Source organism: Urocitellus parryii, chromosome 6, assembly GCF_045843805.1.
Source record: "Urocitellus parryii isolate mUroPar1 chromosome 6, mUroPar1.hap1, whole genome shotgun sequence".
NCBI lineage: Eukaryota > Metazoa > Chordata > Mammalia > Rodentia > Sciuridae > Urocitellus > Urocitellus parryii.
The window spans coordinates 10,319,271-10,338,922 of NC_135536.1; the positions used below are offsets into that span (position 1 = coordinate 10,319,271).

At 37.7% G+C, this 19,652-nt stretch overlaps 1 protein-coding gene across 5 annotated transcripts in view; it reads left to right on the forward strand.

Moving 5' to 3' along the window:
* The window catches only part of Dicer1 (dicer 1, ribonuclease III), a 69,984-nt gene that overhangs the window by 745 nt on the left and 49,587 nt on the right, over positions 1 to 19,652 (forward strand). The window contains exons 2-4 of one of the 5 annotated variants that reach the window (XM_026411786.2): positions 9,537 to 9,574; positions 14,539 to 14,604; positions 15,727 to 15,827. The exons of 1 other annotated variant lie outside the window; for it this stretch is intronic. In XM_026411786.2, the coding sequence (XP_026267571.2) occupies positions 15,774 to 15,827 (54 nt within the window). In that variant the 5' untranslated portion in view covers positions 9,537 to 9,574; positions 14,539 to 14,604; positions 15,727 to 15,773. The remainder of the gene's footprint in view (positions 1 to 9,536; positions 9,575 to 14,538; positions 14,605 to 15,726; positions 15,828 to 19,652) is intronic. 3 more of the 5 variants (XM_077800069.1, XM_077800072.1, XM_077800071.1) reach the window with 3 other exon arrangements.

The window sequence follows — 19,652 nt, forward strand, 5'->3', positions numbered from 1 at the left end:
GCGCGGCGGCCGGGCCTGCTGGGACCGCGGCCGGCCCGGGGGACACCTTCGGAGGGCGGGGGGGGGGGAGGCAAGGCCGGGGCGTGGTGCCGGCGGGAGAGCGCGAGCCTGTTCTCCAGAGGAGGGACCTGTGTGTTTACTGCCCAGGGACCTGGTCTGGCCCCAGGGGGCGGGTGGCCGAGGCCATCTTTTGCCCCTCCCCTTGGATGTATTTTGTGCCAGGATGCCTGGATCTGCGAAGGAGCGTCAGGGTTTTCAATTTCGGGGGAAATCTGTGTGTTTCAGGTTAGCTGTCAGGGTTATGTGGGTTGTCTAGGAAAGCCGAGCTGCCCAGGTGGCCCTGCTGCAGGACAGAGGCAGTCCCCTGAAGACTTGAGCTGGAGGCCTTGCTCTGCAGTGGTCACCGATTGCTTTTGTGAGGAAAGTTGTGGTTGAAGGGATAAGTTCCCTGTGCACATGGTGCGTGTTAGGTCTGAAGATCAGGTTTGAAGGCGTCTGATGAGCAGGAGGTATGACTTCGGAATCTGTGCTTGTCTCTCAGTTTTCTAAATCTTTACCATCCCGATTGTCAGTTATCTTGCCGGAGGTTGTTTTTAAGTGCAGTATACTCAGCAGTGCAGGCCTCAAATTAGGAGTTAGTCAACTTGGGAAATGTGTTTTAAAGATGTGCTTTAAGAAAAGTTTACCTAGCCAGGTGCGGTGGTGCATGCCTGTAATCCCAGGGGCTCAGGAGGCTGAGTCAGGAGGATCTCGAGTTCAAAGCCAGCCTCAGCAATAGAGAGGCGCTAAGCAACTCAGTGAGATACTGTCTCTGAATAAAATGCAGAATAGGTCTGGGGATGTGGCTCAGTGGTTGAGTGTCCCCGAGTTCAGTCCCTTCTACACCCCTCCCCTGCAAAAGAACATCCAGGTTAAAAATTTATTAGTATAAATATCAAATATCTATCGAGGCTAAGAGCTCAAATAATTTATGAAAACATGAATTCTGGATAAGCCCTTTAGCAAATAATAACTTAATATCTTTGGGAACTGGATTCTGGAATCATTAGTGTATTTTGTAAAGTGTCTTTTTTGAAGCCACCTGTGGCATGTGTATGCTATATGTAATACATGCAATACACATACACATACACATATAATTATTTCAAAGCCTATTTTAGCCTATTTTTTATTTTATAAATCGTGTACATAGAAAAAAAAACTAAAGATTACTATTTATTTATTATAAACATTTGTAATGTGGCATAGCTGTGGCTTTGATTTACTCATGGCACACATGCTGATTTAAGAAAAGATGAATTACTCAATTTTCATTTCAGGATAAAGGCCTCTTCTTGCAGTTGGTATAATAAGGGTATTCTTTACTGTCTATGCCACCATCTCATCATTAAAATTTTGGTTCTGAGTATTATGCCTGTGGCTCTGTATGAGTTGTATAGCTAGGTTGCTTTGCTGTTGTTGAGCTTTTTTGGCTTAGTTTTAAGAGACATTTTGGTGTGACTCATGATTCTTACTTGATAGTGATTTTGTGATGTTATATAATCAGGAATACATGCAGTACTGATTTCTAGGGAGAATAACTTTCAGAGCATTGAGGTGTTTAATTCTTGCCACTGACCAACATGTAAGATGTTTGTTTCATTTGAGAAAACAGATATTTCATAGACATTCATTCACTTGTGACTTTAACATGCTAATTTGTGGCAGAGTTATGGGAAACATTTATTAAGTACCTCCTCATTATAGGCCAAGATGTGTCCAGTTCTTTGCATATATTCTCATTTAAGTTTTGCTGTAATCCCAATACAAACTCAATATTATCCTTATTTTATAGGAAGGAAAACTAATGCTTAGTGATTGTTGTTGTGAGTTGTTAATCTAGCTGAGGCACAGCCAGGACTGAATCACTGTTTTTGATTTCAGAGATGTTTCACCTTTCCTTTGCAATATATTGTACCAGCTGGGTTTTAGGGGAGAAAATCTGCACACTATGTAGTAAATCCTGTGGAGTGAATGAAGCTCTGTCTAACCTTGAATGTTCAGATGACCTCTGCTTGTCTGAATATTTCAGATTGTTTCTTTTTTCCTTTTAATGTGGTAAAATACACATAACATTTACAGTTGCAGCCTTTTTGAGTGGACAGTTCAGCTGCATTCAGTGCATTCACATTGTTTTGCAATTCTTTCCACCATTCATCTTCCCCATCTTAAATTCTGTAGCCATTTAAACACTAACCCCACATGCTGCCCTCCTCTATGCCACCTTTCAACTCTCCTTCTCTGAATCTGCCCACCCTAGGAACCTCATAGAAGTGGACTCCTGCGGTAGCTGTCCTTTTGGGTCTGGCTGGTTTCACTTAGCATGGTGCCTTCAGGGTTCATTCCTCATGGTGACTGCCAGGTGTACCTCTCTTTTAGGACTGGATGGTGTTTTGTGGATGCACACATGATCCCCAGCTTACGGTGGTTTCACTTATAGTTTTTCAGCTTTAAGATGGTGTGAAAGCAACACATGTGCAGTAGAAACTGCAGTCTTCTCAGTGTTATTTCCTTGGTGTTCTACCTTCTTAGCCTACGGAGCTTGGACTTTTTAGAATTTATTTTCTGAGACTTTGATTTTTACTAAATCCTTTACATGTTAAAAGTTGATTTTCAGTTCTTAGCTGATTTTTTTCTCAGGAGACTCATGTATTAGAACATTTGTGCAGAGACAGCTATTTATTTAATAATTTATAATCTGTCTACTTTGAGAAAAAAAATTTAATATGTTTTTACAATAATAGCTGTTGTAGAGAGTTATGAAAATATTGGTAAAGAGCCATCGGCATTAGTGTGGAGGGAGAGAATTAGGTGAAAGATAACTAAAGTTGTCTTTTTAATTTTAATTTGCCAAAGTGAAAGAGGAAATAGGACTAATTATAGTTGGCATTGTTTAGAAAGAGAAATTATACCAATTAGGAGAAGTGGGCCTTTCTCTCATATAATTGTTTGGCTGTGGAAAAACGTTTCACATTTTATGGATGATAGAGAAAAGTTTTTCACCTGCCATTGTAAACTGGATAAAAGTCTCAGGCATGATGGAAGAGCCTGAATAAGACAGGTGTACATGAATCTAGTGATTTAACTCATTGGTCTTTCAGGTGGTGTCTCTTAAATGTCACTTGCCTTATTTATGCTTTTAATGGGTGTCAAATAAAAATCTATTCAAGAATGAACTCTTTTTCTGGACCATACAGGCAGTCAAGATTTTCCCAATAGTGATTTTCTGTTGGGCTTTGGGAATGTGTATTGTCTAAAAAGTAGACCTGCTTATATGGTGGTGTTTACCCCATTAATGACTGAATACTGAGAGAGAAGCTTTGCTTTTGAGATGTAGCTAATGAAATTGAAGTTTTTAGTCATGTAAGAAAGCCTGTGTTAAAATAAACTCTGAGTCCAAAATGGCTTTCATATTTATCTAAAGTTGCCAATGAATTAACATTCAGCTATACCACTATAAATGACTCAAAAGATGCCTCAAAACCATAACTAAGGATGTCAATCTGTCTGTTACTAGAAATAAGACATGACAGGCTTCAGTTTGGCCTCATGCTTTTAGTTTTTGAAGCTCATATTGACGTTAATGCTCTTGGCTGTTAAGGTTTGTAAAATAGTGAGCATTAAGTATCTCATTCATATTCATTGCCAGACAGTATCTGTCTTGTAAGAGGTGCCCAGTTTTGCTAAGTGACTAAATTAGTTTATAATAATTTTTCACATTTTTAGAAGCTGAAATAGTTTCATGGCCAGGCCTAGTGGCACACACCTGTAATCCCAGCTACTTGGAAGGCTGAGGCAGGAGGATCCTGAGTTTGAGGGCAGCCTGGGCAATTTAGTGAGACCCTGTCTCAAAATAAAAAGGGCTGGGTGTGAGGTTCACAAGTACAATGTTTGCCTAGTGTGTTGGAGGACCTGGATTCAGTCCCTAGGACCACAAAAGCAGCCAACCAACCAACCAAGCCGGTCTTGTGGAGAGTAATACTGCTTCATGTTAAGGCTTTCAAAAAGATTATTACTGTTCTGTGTCTGGACACAGAGTACTAGTGCTCTTTCCCCACTTGTGAGTTGCATGTGACTGCATGTGTAGTAATGTTGCAGACTGAGAGTGGTATCAAGAATCATGGAAGAAAATTGGTATACTATTTGGAGTTCTATTGGTATTCTAAACTTTTCATTGTTGAAAGAGGCTAAATTCCTTTTTTTTTTTTTTTAAGTGACAGCTCACTGTATGTAATAGAGATTTAAAAAAATACATTAAAAAATCTTGGGGATTAAAAAATAGGGTCATTAACCAGTTCAGAATTTTTTAAAATGAGGCCTAGAGTTGTGGTTCAGTGGTAAAGCGCTTGCCTGACATATTTGAGGCACTGGGTTCAATTCTCAGCACAATAAATAAATAAATAAACAAACAAATAAACAAATAAATAAATAAATAAAATTAAAAAGACCCATGGACAACTAAAATATATGTATAAGTATAAATATAAGTATAAAATTTTTTAAAAATGCATTCTATACTTAAATAATGCAAGAAGGGTTTAGAGCAGTAATAGATATTCTGAGATTTCAAGATTTCTGTCTTCCTTCCCTTGGGAGTGGCTGGAAGGGCAAGATTGCCATGAGCCTGTGACCTCCCCTCCTTTTAAATTTCTGCTGTATAGCAGTCAACAAGATAGCTGTAATCTTAGTGATCTTTTAGGCTTTTTCTGTTTTGCAAAATTAAATGTTAAATGGGATGCTTAACCACTGAGGCACATCCCCAGTCCTTCTAAAATATTTTATTTAGAGATGGGGTCTCAACTGAGTTAGCGCCTGGCTGTTGCTTGGGCTGTCTTTGAATATGTGATTCTCCTGTTTCAGCCTCCTGAGCCTCTGGGATTACAGGCATGTGCCACCATAATCCCTGTTCTTATAGTTTATGGCTGAGGAGCTTTGGGCAGATAGCAGCCTGAGTTGCAGCTTCCTCATCTGTAAAGTATCTAGTTCAGGTTCCTAAGCAAAAGCTCTCTGCCCAGTCTTGGCATGTGACTTGCATTTGATACAATTTAGGTGATAGTGTTTTTTATTTAAATATGTGCTTTAGAAAAAATCTTTCTCCATTCTTAATGTGATTGGATTATATCACAGCTCAAAATTATTAATGACGAAATGCATGTCTAGCTTTGTAATGGAAGATGAAAAAGGAAAAGAGGTCTTGAGAAAAGTGTTTGCTCTGACAAGTTATCTCTGAGGCTTCTCCATACTGGTTTAGCTGTTCTAGTTGGAGCTCTATAATATTGATACCAAGTCTAATTATGCTTTAAATGTCTCTAACGTACCTGGAATAGCCCATTATTTATCTGTTACACATGAATAAATGTATCCATGAGACTATACCAGCTTACTAGCTTAGGCTTTATATATATGTGTGTGTGTGTGTGTGTCATATATATTTCATGTAGACAGTAGTTCTTAGGCTTTGGAGACTCCTGATTTGTTGGAGGACATGAAATTATCCCCAGGAAAATATGCCTATACATATTCATAGTTTTATGTAAAATTATGGGAGGTACAGTGCCTCCATCCAGATGATTTGACTATGGCCACACATATACAAATAATAGGTTAATTTTGGGAACAGATAATTGAGGCAGATGTGATCGATAGAACTGAATGAACAGTGTAAAAAGAAATCTATGTTCTGTTCTAGGTGGGCTCTACCTCTGACTCATTTTGTGGTTAAAAACAAGTCAGCTTGGGCTTTCTAGACTCAGTTTTAGTTTTCTCACAAGTATAATGAGAAAATGTACTAAAATATTCCATAGTCAGCAATTTTCGAAATGCCTATATAATTCAGGGACATCTCCATTTCAGACTTGAGAATCTAGACTAAGTACCGGACATGGAGAGATTGTCTCTGCCAGGCATTAAGTGTGTTGATAGCAATTGAAGGAGTGGAATTGTCAGCTGTTCAGACAGGAAATGTGGGATGAAAACCCTTGGGAAGAACAGCTTGAAAGCTAGATAAAGCCTTGGATGGGATAGCAGATCCTCTCAGAGACGCGCGTTTTCTTCTAAGTCCAGATTTGATTCAGCTTAGTAAATGTTTGCTAAGGAGGCAGAATCTGACAGAAACTCTTTAAAACTTTCCATCTGATCATTATAGCAAAGAGCAAGGAAGCTTTGGAGAATCCTATCTGATGGGGACCTTGCACTTTAATTTTAAAAGCTTACTACATTTTGTATGTAACAGTACTGACATTACCCTTTTTTTTTTTTTTCAGGATCATACATATTGTATAGCTAGATGTTAAAAAGGGAGAGAAAAAAGAAAATGCTAAATATATGTACCTGTTACATATTATAAACTCAAATAATGTATTAATCTTAGACCAAACATATTGTACTTTCAGTCCATTGCAAAATTCTTTTGATAAAAATATGTGGACAAATAATAGAACAATGTAAATTGGCATTTTAATGCAGTATCTAAAAGAAAATTAACATTGAACTGGAGTTAAAGCTGAAATTTTTTAATTCTGCTAGTGTCTTAAGAGGAATAATTCTTCCTTGCTTATGTAATATATGGATTTTATTTTCCAGCCTTTCTTCAATAAAATATGTGAAGACATTGCCAAACAGTGCTTTCCTTTTGGGATCTGTTTATAAAAGAAAGTTTCCATTGACATATGACAGACTTCTGAGGGAGAATACTGTTTTTACAAAGGCTGTAGCTATCACTTAGTCTTTGTAAACCTTTAGCGTTTTTGTTGCTAAACATTAGAAGGATTCCAGAAATATTTTTTGTTTGTTATGTGAGTCAAGACCATACTTTGGTCAAGAGTAGGGAGATATATAATTAAATCTTCTTTAGCATAGTTTGTTGTTAAAGTATGTCTCTCAGTGTATAATGTACTATAGATAAAATATGTAAAACTAAAAAATATAAAATATACACACTCATACATTCATGTATGCAATCTACATCTTGTCTAAGCCACAGATGCTCTGGCAAAGTTCTTCCTGTGTTATCCATGTCCTATGAGGGTACACACTACTTGTAGTTGCTAGAAGTCGGCCTATTCTATGGCACCATGCATGAACCTACTTTATGGTGATCATCTTTTAATAATCTCACTAGAGAGATAAATTGTTATGTATATTCAATCCAGGATTGTATCTTTTATTTAATTGTCAAGTCTCTGTGTTCTTTTAATCTGGAAGTTTCCCAACTTTTGACTTTTATCATGCTGACATTTTTAAAGAGTGTGAGCCATTTGTTTTGTAAAATGAACTTCACATTTGGTTTTTATGTTTTTCATGTTTAGATCCATGTTTGCACATGAGATTCATGTTGTCAGTTTGTCCTAATATTGGTAATCTTAACTTTGTTAGTTGGATTATATTAGTATCTGTGAGGTTTTCAGGTTTTTCCACTATAATAAAAGTACTAGTTTTTATTGTAATTAGTAGGTAATCTGTGCAGAGATAATTTCAGACTAAGTAAATATTCTTTTGTATCTTCACCCAATGGTTTTGACATTCATTAATGATTCTTGCCTTAGTTACTAATGTGATGATTAAAAATTACTAATGCAATGGTGATTTTTCTTTCATTCCTGTTACATTTATTAGTTGAAATTGAATAGAGTTTTGCCTGAATTTTAAACCTAACAAAATACAGTTTCTAAAATGAAAAATTAAAGTTGAGAAATATTGTTTGAGCCTTAGAGTTTTCCCAGTTATACCTATTACTTTGAAGAACTAAATTGTTTTTGAAACATCTTCAAGATTAGAATCAGAGTACTTTGCATTAAAGTGGAAGAGAATTTTGTAGTGTTTAGGAATTACCTAGAAGTACTAGAGTGGGGGCATGGCTGGATGATGTCAAAGTTAATCATTGTATAAGTTGCTGTGTCACTAGCTTTGACAGTTTCTAGCTAGCCCTTCTTTGGGCTTGGGTGCCAAGGATAGAGACATTGACTTGTTAAATAATTTGGGTTCTTGCCGCAGTCTGGCTGGGCACAAATCACCTAGCCACCACAAAGCACTTGTCAAACAGGAAGCTTTATTGCCCGAACTCCACCAGCACTCCATGCATACTCCTCGGGAACTCTCCCTGGGAACTCTCCCAGCTCTCCAGGGCTCCATGCCCTCTCTCTCTCTCCAGAACTCAAAGGGAATTCCAAAGTGGTGGGCGCCTGAGGCAGCAGGAACCACCCTATTCCTGGAGCAGCTGATTCCCCAGCCACCCTATTGCCAGACAGCAGGAGTCCATATACAACTCAATACACAGCCTGTCCCAATCCAGCATCATCCAGTCACGGCAATTATAACTTAATTATTATCATCTTAATGGCTCCCTGGTGTCATCTCTTAACCACTCCTTTTGGCGCCATCCAACTGGCTGTGGCTCTCAGCAGGTTCTTTAAAGTTTTTTTTTTTTTTAAGTAAAGGTATTTAAATTGAATTTTTGTGTTTGAACTACAAAAAGACCTGTTAAGTCAATAGATGTTAAGGTTAGAACAATAAAGCTTATTCTCAACTTAGAATTAATCAATGACAATGTATTTGTGAATAGTTCCTCCCCTGCAGTCTAAACTATATTCTCATGATGAATTTACCAAAAGATGAAAATCAAACAAATCCAAGAGTATATAATAGTATGAGAATAAGTGAAGTATGAGGTTATTGTACTTTGCAGATATTTTAACAGTTTGGGGGGTGATGGAAATAATACTACTGCATGGAGCAGTAGGTGTAATGAAGCCCTGGTTTGGGTGGTACAAATTGCCCACATGTGGAGTCAAGAGATGGAGGATTTTAGGGAAAGCCTGGGCATTGGGTACATGAACATGAGGCCAGGGAGCAGGGGTCATCTGTTGGTACTTACTTGTAATGGGGTGAGGTGGTGTTCACAGAAGCTGTGGTGTAGTGCTTGTTTTAATCAGCTTTTTCGCTGCTGTGACTAAGATTTGACCAGAACAGTTTTAAAGGAGGAAAGGTTTATTTGAGGGCTCACGATTTCAGAGGTCTTAGTCCATAGAAGGCCGGCTCCATTCTTTGGGGCTGAACATCATGAAAGAAGAGTGTGGCAGAGGGAAGCAGCTCACATGGTTATCAGGAAGCTGAGAGAGAGAGACACTCCACTCGCCAGATACAAATGTATACCCCATAGCCATGCTCCCATTGAACCACTCCCTCCAGCCACACCCTACCTGCCTTCAGTTACCACTCAGTTAATCCTCATGGGGGATTCATTTACTGATTGGGTTAAAGCTGTCACAATCCAATCATTTCTCCTCTGAACCTCTTGCACTGTCTCACATGTGAGCTTTTAGAGCACACCTCACATCCAGACCATAACAGTGCTTCATCCCTTGCCTGGAATTCTTCCTGTCTCATATTTATTCAATGTCCATTATATTTATTGTCTCTTAGGTTCATTTTGTCTCAGGATTGGTCTCTCTTTAGTATTCAAGTGTTCAAGTTAAGCTGTCTTTCTTCTTCTTACACAGTGCTGGGGTTGAACCCACTGCAGCCTCCTGCATGCTAGGTAAGTGCTCCACCCCAAGCTCCCAGTCCCCTTATATTCTCAGTACGTCTTAACCTATAGAAAATTGTAGCTCCTTTTTCCTCATGAAGATCTTTCTTTGGTGTAAAAAGCAGGATAGGCATGGATTGAATAAAATTTGAGCACTGAAGAATAAAGTACAGAAACTTGGAATCAAGTATTAACCTTAAAACTCACCATGAAAGTTAGTAGTGTATGTACTTGATGTCCCTTGAAGCAGAACTGCAGGGAAGTGTCACTGGGTATGAGGGAGGGCTGGTGGGTATCTGCAGCTTTGGTGTTGGAATGTCATCTTTCTGAGAAGTACTCCCAGTAAGTGGGCCATTGGCCAGCAGCCTCGATGATGCGTTTCATATGGGAGATTTTGATGGATGGAATTTGTTAAAATGGTATTTGACCTGTGCTCAGCATCAGTTTTGGACAAATCTAATTTTAGGCATGATTATGTTGAAATCTAAACATGATATATTTATGTTACAGATTTAGAAAAACCCAGAAATTTGTTTGGTTCATAGAGAAGTGCATGGAAAGAACTGGGAATTTGTGGTTTAAATTAGATGTTGGAGTAAATTTTACCACATTTAGTGGTAAATTTAGGGGAGGAATTTTTTGTTACCTAAAATTTCTTAAAATTATCTAATTCAGAATAATCTTTCTAAGCTATTGTCTTCACACTCATCATCCTCAGCATGAAAGTCTGTTCTCCAGATCTACAAATAATACATATTCAAATTGTAGGGAATTTTAAAATGCAGAAATTTGGGGGTGAATTTTCTTTCTTCCTCCTCTCCTCACTTTTCCTTTCTTTGTTTTTTAACTAAGACAAAATCATTAATTTATTCTGGATAAAAGTGGGTTTTTTTGTTTGTCATAATGTAGGCTTTTTGTTCATCATAAAATTTATCCATTTTGAGTCAGGTGTGATGGTACAGGCCTATAATTCAGGGACACTAGGGGCTGAAGCAGGAGGATTGTAAGTTTGAGAGCAACTTAGTGAGACTCTGTCTCAAAAAAATATAAAAAGGTTTAAAGGGCTGGGCTGTGGTTCAGTGTAGCACTTGTATTGTAAGCAAATAAACAGAAAATATATCTATTTGATTGATAGGATTTTTTTGCCCATGTCTGTAATATTTCATTGCCTAAAAAAGTTTAGTTAAGTATTTTTAGTGACATCTGCCCTGCCGCTAAGTGGCACGTACTAGTTTTTGTTTTTGCTTTAAAAAAGAACTAGTAGATACGAAGGTGTTTAACTTTATTTCATATTATGTACCATATTTCATGATTTTTAAGAAATTTCATTGTAATGCAAATTTCACATAGACTAGGTAATTGGAAACATAGAGGAGGAAAACATTTCTTCTGTCCTCTTAGGTTTGATACATAAGGTCTTTGAATTAAACTGACAAAAGATAAATTAACAGGAAAAAAAGCTTAAAATTTTTATTGATGCAATTGCTAGTTTTGTGTGCACCTGGCTTCAGAAATAGAAGTGAAACTCCCAAAGAAATACCTTGGCTCAGATATTTACATGCTACATCTTCCCTGAGTGGGTGATACTATGGTTTGATCAGAAAAGAGGGTGTGGTCTTCTAGGGCTGCTGAGTGTGGAGAGGGGCCTGGGAAGTATCGGAGAAAGCTGGTGGTGGATGGGGATCATTTAGTAAGGTTTATTTATACAGACCAGTGTTGGGGCCCTCTCTGTCTGCTACTTTAGGGAAATGGGGGAATGTATGCCTTAGTTTTGGGTAGAAGGGGTGAAGGAGGGCAAAGAAAATTTTTTTTGAATCTGTTGGCTCTTAATTGCCTTCAGCTCAAAATAATGGGTCTGCCAAAGCACAGCGTATATGAGGGTGGCATGTGTCAATTCCCCGTGGGAGTTGGTGTTGAAAGTACCGTAAAAGTCTTGTATGATTTAAAATATATAGCAGAGTGCATTTTCTTTTTTTCTTTCTTTTTTTTTTTAAAGTGAGAGTGAGAGAGGAGAGAGAGTGAGAGAGAGAGAGAGAGAGAGAGAGAATTTTTTTTTAATATTCATTTTTTAGTTCTCGGCGGACACAACATCTTTGGTATGTGGTGCCGAGGATCTAACCCGGGCCGCACGCATGCCAGGCGAGCGCGCTACCGCTTGAGCCACATCCCCAGCCCGCAGAGTGCATTTTCTTTGCTGAATCTTAGGATTCATAAAGCATTTTAGGTTTTCTTTAAGGAGTTCCTTAACATTTTAAGGGTTTAAGAATTGTTTATAAACAGTGATTCTAGATAGAGATAGTGGTGCGCTTTTTTAAAAGCTACTGTTTTTGGAGCATTTTCCATGTTCCAAGTCCTTTATTTTCTCCTTACCAAGTTCAAGATCTCATATCATCTTTATAATAGACATTTCTGTTTTATAGGCAAGGACACAACCTTAAGGGATAGTGTCATCTCAATGTTCACCTCGGTCTTCCTGGGCACAGAATCTTTTGCTAGCATTCAGATGATTTTTAAATGAAAGATATTTAAAAAAAATATGCTTTGTACATCCCTGGGGTCTTAGTGCCTCCTAAATCACAGCCCAGGTTTCAAATATTCATACCAAGTAACAACAACCTGTTTCTTGGACGTACTAGAGAACCCTACAATATGCTGCCTACTACACTGGAGAGAGGAAGTTAAAAAAAGGAAGATGGAGCTAAATGAGCAAATAATGCATTACACTAAAATGCACCCCCACACAGAAGGACCCAAGCTGTTTGAAAACCACTCCCACTGATCTTCAGCTAACTTCCTAAGTCAAGTTGATGCTCTGGCTATTAATGTGTAGTCACTTAAAAGCCAATGTTGTGAAAATATAATTCAAAAAACTTCGAACCCCTGGAAATATTTTCACAAAGATAGAAGAAAAAATTGTTTTTTTACTGAATAGCATTAAGTCAGACTGCGGTTCCCATTCCAGGCAGTCGAGAAGACAAACAGAAATATGACCTTTCTGTAGCTAAGTTGTGTCGGGAAATGCAAACTTTAACTGTGAAAGTAAAAAGGGCTTTCTTCATGGTCTAGGAACTGCAATCCAGGAGACAGATTCAGGTGGCTGGGAATCAATGTTTTGAGGAAGGCAAGCAAAGCGGGAATTTATGTTGAGCAAAGAGTGTTGGCAATAAAAATTTTTTTGTGGAGGGACTTCTATTGGAGTTGAGACCAGGTACTGTGTCAGAGGGCCTGTGTGACTAATAGAAAATGAAAAAAGGAATGTATATACTTATAAAAAAATTCATGAGAGTCCTGTAACCTCTTGCTGTGTGTCTCTAATCTTAATCTGTTCCAACTGCCCAGAGTTCAGAAGGTGACTGACCACAGTTCCCATGCCAGGGCCTACCTGCAGTCATGTGTACATGGTCCTCCCTTGAAAGCCTTCCAAAGGTCTTTCAGTGTTGTTTGCATTGTACTTTTCCTTTAATTTTCCAGTGTTTATTATGCATTATGTCCACGTTTTCAAGATAAAATCTCTAATTTTCTCATGTCTTTATGAGTAGGTTTTATAATTTGGAAATTATAACTGGGAAAAATAACTGGGAAATTGGTGTTGTCTTCCTTGATGATTGCATTTCAGAGATGCTCTTAGGTTCTCCAGGAAACATGCTGCTGTTGAGACAGGAGCTTAGATGTCCATGCACCTGGTGGGAAAGAGGATGAAATTCTGACAGGGAGAGAAGTTTCATACCCTTCCTTTCCAGCAGGGAGAATTGAATCTGTGTGTGACCCTCATGCCTTGCAGTCCACACCCACAGGTGCCTTTAAGGACTTAAGCAGTCATAGTTAAAGCAATGCCTTGTTAGCTCCCCACAGAGCTTTTGTTGCTAGGGACTTAAAGTCCTTCAAATAGTTTTTAGTTTTCTTGTATGCTGACAAGTGCTTTTGACATTATGTTAATGCCACAGTATTATTCATATTAGAATGTGCTTTTCCTGTCTTGTGTACCATGGGACTTTAAGGAAGTTGTTCATTTGAACTTGAGTGTAGGAATGAAATCTGATAGTAATTATAAAGTTAGTAATATTGGGATCTGTGACACATAGTGGAATGAATGAGTTGGAAGTTTCTGTAATCAGTTTTGAAAATTCATACCAGGAAGGTCTGGATGATTTCAGGTGGTTGCCTCTCCTTACTAGTCTTTGAAAGGATGCAGCCTACTACTTGCTGCCTTTAGATGCTAATGTGAGTAAAGTCTGTTGGTTTGTACTAAAACTTGACCAGGTGTCTGGAGTGTGATCTGTCTGTTTCAGAGTTATCTTAAAGGACTCCATGAAGCAGAACTTTGCAGGTTTATTATTTAAGTCATGGTCATCAATTAAAACTAGAAAATGACCTGTTGGCTTGGTATTATCAACATAAAATAAGTCAACGTTATACTTGTCATATTTCTTTCTATTGGGTATATGGAATTGTCTAGGAAAATAATTTGGATAAATTAGCAGAATCAAATGATATCTAGAGGGTGACACATTAGGCTGTGTTGGTGTGTATATTTTTTGCCTCTTACTAGGTGGCAGTACAGAATGGAATTAAAAATGAGGTGGTGTTAGGACAGACTCTGACATAACAGAAGATAGGAAGAAATGATCATTAAAGCATAGTATGATTTACCATAGTGTGTGTTAAGTATTTTTAAAGTGAAATTTTACTGGGGGGAATGTTACTTAATGCCAAGAGGTCTCCCTTATATCTAATTGGGTTGTACTAACAAGGTTTTTTTTCCCCTAGTGGTAAAGTACATAACATTAATTTTAAAGGGCAGCTCTTTCAGACATCTTCTTGTCTTCCAGTAGATAAGTAGGTTTATGAGGGATCTGATTCTGATAAGTTGAATATGAAAATTTGGTTAAGTAGCAATTTGTTAATAATCAATTTCTTAAAGTTGATTTTTAAATATGAGTTGTCTCTTCTAAAATATTTTTTCTGATTGCTTTTAGGTTACCTAGGGTATGAATTAATACAGACTTGGAATCTCTGAAAGAACTTAGAATCAGCATTTTGAGGTAAATATGTATACACTAAAGTAGTAAGGTTATCCCCATCTGCTTTGTTAACATCTTAGCCAAAAAAAAAAAAAGTGTATGAAATGAGGAGGTTCAGTCTCCCCATGAATGTCTTGAAGGGTTGGAAACAGATGAGTAAAGACAGAGCACTGCCAGGGGAAGTCCACCCATCACAGTAAGCTCATTTGCATGAATAAAATTTGGTGTAATATCTTAACAAAACCAACGTTTACTGGTTTACTGATTAAATATTTCTTACTGATGCTTTATGCTTTCTTAGTTTTTTTAATCTATACTCTTATTTAGGAGAGGCACCCCAAATTTAAACTTCTCCTCAATATTAACATTATTAACTGTATTCTTGAACTCTTTTGTTTATAAACTAATTTTATAAAAGAGCTTATAGTGTGAATATAACTGTTCTTTGAGTTTGTGTTTTTAATTTTGCTTTGGGAAAGGAAAATTGTTTGAATTTACACATGTAGTACAGACTTAATACTAGGTCATGTCAATTTATCAGCCAAGTGCCTCTTCTGGTGACCTTCTTTATTTCTTTTGCTTTTATTTTGGTACCTGGGATTGAACTCAGGGATGTAACCACTAGGCTACATTCCCAGCCCTTTCTGTTTTTTATTTTGAGATAGGGTTTCTTAAATTGCTGAGGCTGGCTTTGAACTTGTGATCTTCCTGCCTCGGCCCCCTGAGCCAGAATTATAGGCCTGTGCCACTTGCTGTTTATTTCTTTTGTGTATGTGAATTTAGGAAACAATGCATAATTACTTTTTCACTTTTCTGTAATCTATAAAGCATAATCTTTAAAATTTACTTAGCTTTGATTTCCTTGAATTCATTTTGAAATCTTTCCTTGATCTTTTCTTTAGGTTCCTTCACTCCCCACCCAATACTCCAGAGTTTCTTGAAGTTAGGTATAATGTTGTTAGAGCTCATTCTCTTGTTCTTTGTTGTAAGATAAGACTTCATAACCTAAAATAACTCAAATATTTTTAATTTAAATTTTAATACAAAATAAGGGCCTTTTATTCAGCTCTTTATCAGCAGGACTCTCATGTATGTTCAGTTTTCAGAACCCTTACACTTGGCTATTTTTGCATTTATTTTTAGAGCAGAAGCGTGGGCATGCTGTGATTTTCCAATAAACTGCTATCACAATGTCAAAATGCAGTTCAGACAGCAGCAACACAGAGATCTCAAACATTAAAACGGTAAATCTATGATGCATCATATGTGGAAAGAAGGAAAGAGTTCGTTCTTGTGTTCTGTTATTATTTTTTGTGATGCTGGGAGTTGAACCCAGGGCCTTGTGTGCTCTGTCCCTGAGCTATACCCCAATTGTACCAAGTTATGTCTAAATTAATAATACATAGACACAGTGAAACAGCCTCACCAATTTCATAAGTATAAATTACTTGACTATAAATTTAAAACCTGTAGTTGAAAAACAGTCACTTGGAGTTATTCTTTTGCCTTTGCCAAAGTAGTTAATCTGTGAAACAAAATGTGAACAAAATAGTTCATCTGTGAAATTATAGAACTTTTACTTACCAACAGGGACTTGGGGCTTTTCATTGCCAAGTTAAAAAAAAAAAAATCTGCTTAAACATGCCAAAGAAAGTAATAATTGGCAAAATTACAGGTTTTCTGTTTTTACATTATTAGATAATCTGTTACGTTTTTAAACTTATATTTACTTTCCTTAAATAGCCCATTATACTGGAGCCAGCCACTATATATGAAATGAATGAAAATTAATTTAAATATAAGGACCTTTTGGAAAATATAATCAGAAGGCTTACACTGCTATCTTCATTTCCTTGTAAATCCTCTTTCCTACACTCACCTGTCAGCTAGTAGGTATGGGGTAGGTGGGCTTATCCAATCAAATAAAAATATATATTGAACTATCCATGATTCGTTCTCTATCATATGGACATTCATGAATCTCTGACTCAACTTGTAAAAACACTTATTTAAATGTATATGTGGAACATTACAGCAGGAAATTTAAGAGATACAAAAAGTGAGATGAATCTTATTCTTGTAGAGCATGTATTCCGGTAGAAGAGGGAGGTGTGTAAGTGTGTCTGTGAGTGTATGGGATGCGCACATTATAAAGGCAGATGAGTAGAAGCTGATGGAACATTTTTATCCACTCAGGCTACATCATTTTTGTCCTGCAAATTTGCACTGTTGTTTTGCCACGTCCTGGGTATGGTTCAGGCAGTGGGTCACAATAAAAATAAGACTATACAACTTCTGCACTTAACCATTTCATTCAGTTATACATGTGAATCGGAGGTGGATTGTTTATATATTTCTGTAGTTTTAAAACAAATTTTGGGCAGTCGGGGAGCATTAGACATTTAGCCTACAGAGATTACTTGGGTTGTGGAAATGGGCAGGGAAGCGGAAACAGCATTGTAAGCTGGAAATGATCCAAGTGACAGAGTAAAGGTGTCAGAGGCCAGGCAGCGGTGAGTAGGATACAGTGATATCCAGAGTGTTTTTTGGGACCAGATATCATAGATGAACGTGCTTTGATTAATTTCCCATTTTAACATCAAGTGTCTTTTCTAAAAATTCTCTTCTGATATAACAGTTTGTATTACCACTTGCAAGATTTTTTTCCCTGAAAGCTGATAGAATTCTTGTGTTTTCAAAGTTATATGTTTCATTTCTTCATTGACATCTTTTTTAAAAAAATATTTTTTTTAGTTGTCGATGGACTTTTATTTAGTTAATTAATTAATTTACATGTATTGTTGAGAATCGAACTTAGTGCCTCACACTCAGTAGGTGAGTGAGCGCTCTACCTCTGAGCCCCAACCCTAGCCCTCTTTATTGCCATCTGGTTTGACCTTTCCTTTATGTAGAGCCCAGCTGCTGACAAATGCTTTCATTTCATTGTTGTTTAATGGTTTTGTCACTTTTATTTTCAAATTGCTTCTTAGAAACTAATCACCTGTCCTTTTCCCCAAATTCTGTGCAAATCGTGGGTGGGGAAAGTTATGAGAAATACTCTGTTTTCTAACTAAAACAAAACAAAACAGTTTTCTGCTTTTTGAGATTCCAGGAATACATAGGTTGAACAGTGAGTCCCCATGCATCTCCTCCTTTTCCAGACTCTTTACCTGTTGGTTTATAGGAACAGGATTGTCACTTATGGGTAAGTTGGTATCTTGAGGTCACACTGGCATGAGGAACAGTGGAGGTGGAGGGCTTGCTTTTCAACAGGAGTTGAGTCTGCTCTGCTGGTCTCGGCCCAGCTTCTCTGGCCTGCCTGCTTTCCTTTGTGACTTTACTATATTGTTTTCGAACAAGATTTGTTTCCTTCCTTGACTCACTGCAGAGGGAAGACCGGCCACATTTCCCACCAGTTCGTTTTTGAAACAAGCATTTGCTCATTTGCAGTTTAAAAAAAAGATTTACTGATAACAGGAAAAAAAAAAAAAAAACTCCCAAAATTCAGAAGAACAAACTAGAAGAGAAATTCTAAGTTTCAAAACTCTCAGAAGCTTCTAGATGGAATTCCTTCCAGTTTCTTGGTGTAAGTGGTGCTAGACTAGTGGTTTCTGTCTTACAAACAAAGCCTCTCAACCTTCCTGTGATGTGGCTGCAGTCTGTTTCTGATCTGGCTCTTCTTTTTTGTCTGGCCGCTGGCTTACCTTTACCCTTTCCTCCCTGCCTCCCTCCCTCTCTTTTCTATTCCATTTGTTCCTATTATTATTTTTCCCCCCTAGACCTTTTATAAATCACTATAATAGTGATTTAGATTATCACTTGGTTTACTTTTTTGTTCATGAATCACAGAAAATTCAACTCTAGCTAGCCTGGGTAGGAAGGAAATTTTCTGGCACATGTAATTGAAAAGGCCGTGTTAGACTGGGCAGTTCACTGATACTACCAGGGACCCAGTTTATTTTTGTCTTCTGCAGTGTTGGCTTCATGACCCTTTTCTAGGGTGTAGGGTGATTTCTGCAGCAGGTGGGACACTGTTATAATTTCTTAAACTATGTTCATAGGGAAAGAATGAATTTCTTCTCAACCATCAAATAAAAATCCTAAACTTTTTGTCAGTGGCTTAGCATTACCCAGTTTCTCTGGCCAAGGAAGAGTCTTGTGCCTGTGGATTGGTCTGGATGAGAGCAGAAAAATAAGAAACTGGATCCTTGGTGACATCAGTGAGCTACTGCTTACCTGAGACAGCACAGAGCCAGGGACTGTACCTGTGGAGGAAGTGCACAGTGGGCATGTGAGATGCAGCTCCAGGATCCACTGTAACTGTGCCTTTGGCTACATAAAGGAGTGAAGTTTTTGTTCATATTACAAAACAGAATTTAAGAAGGGACTCGGTAATATCCTGTATGAGCAAGATAAGTATTACTAAGAGATTATCACCCTTTGGCTTTTGTGGCGGTATCATTCACAATAGCTAAAATTGAAGCCACAACCTGCATTTGTCAACAGACAAACGTGTACACACACGTACACAGGCATATTATTCAAAAAATGAAGAAAGAGGTTTATGCTGCAAGAATAACAACAGGACAGTATGTGCTTTACCCATTTGGTCTCGTTTGCTTTCTGCCTGTACTTATCTGTCTACATGTACGTTCTTTTTCTGAATAATTTGAGAACAAGTTCCATACATCATGGTCCTTTACCCCTAAATACTTGATATGGGTTTCCTAAGAATAAGGAACTACAGTGCAATTATCAGCATCAGGAATTTTAACATTGCTGTTATCTACAAGATTTTAAATGGATTCAATAATGTCCTTAATGAATGAAAGAAAGGAATACCTCTGAGATCCCTGCACTTGAAGATTGATTGCAACATATTCACAGTAGCCAAGATATTGAAACAACCTAAGTGTCTGTCAGCAAATGAGTGGGAATACACACACACACACACACACACACACACACACACACACGAATATTTATCCCTGAAAAAGAAGAACATCCTGCCATTTGCAATAAAACAGGTGAACATGGAGGACCGTATGCTAAGTAAACTAAGCCAGGCT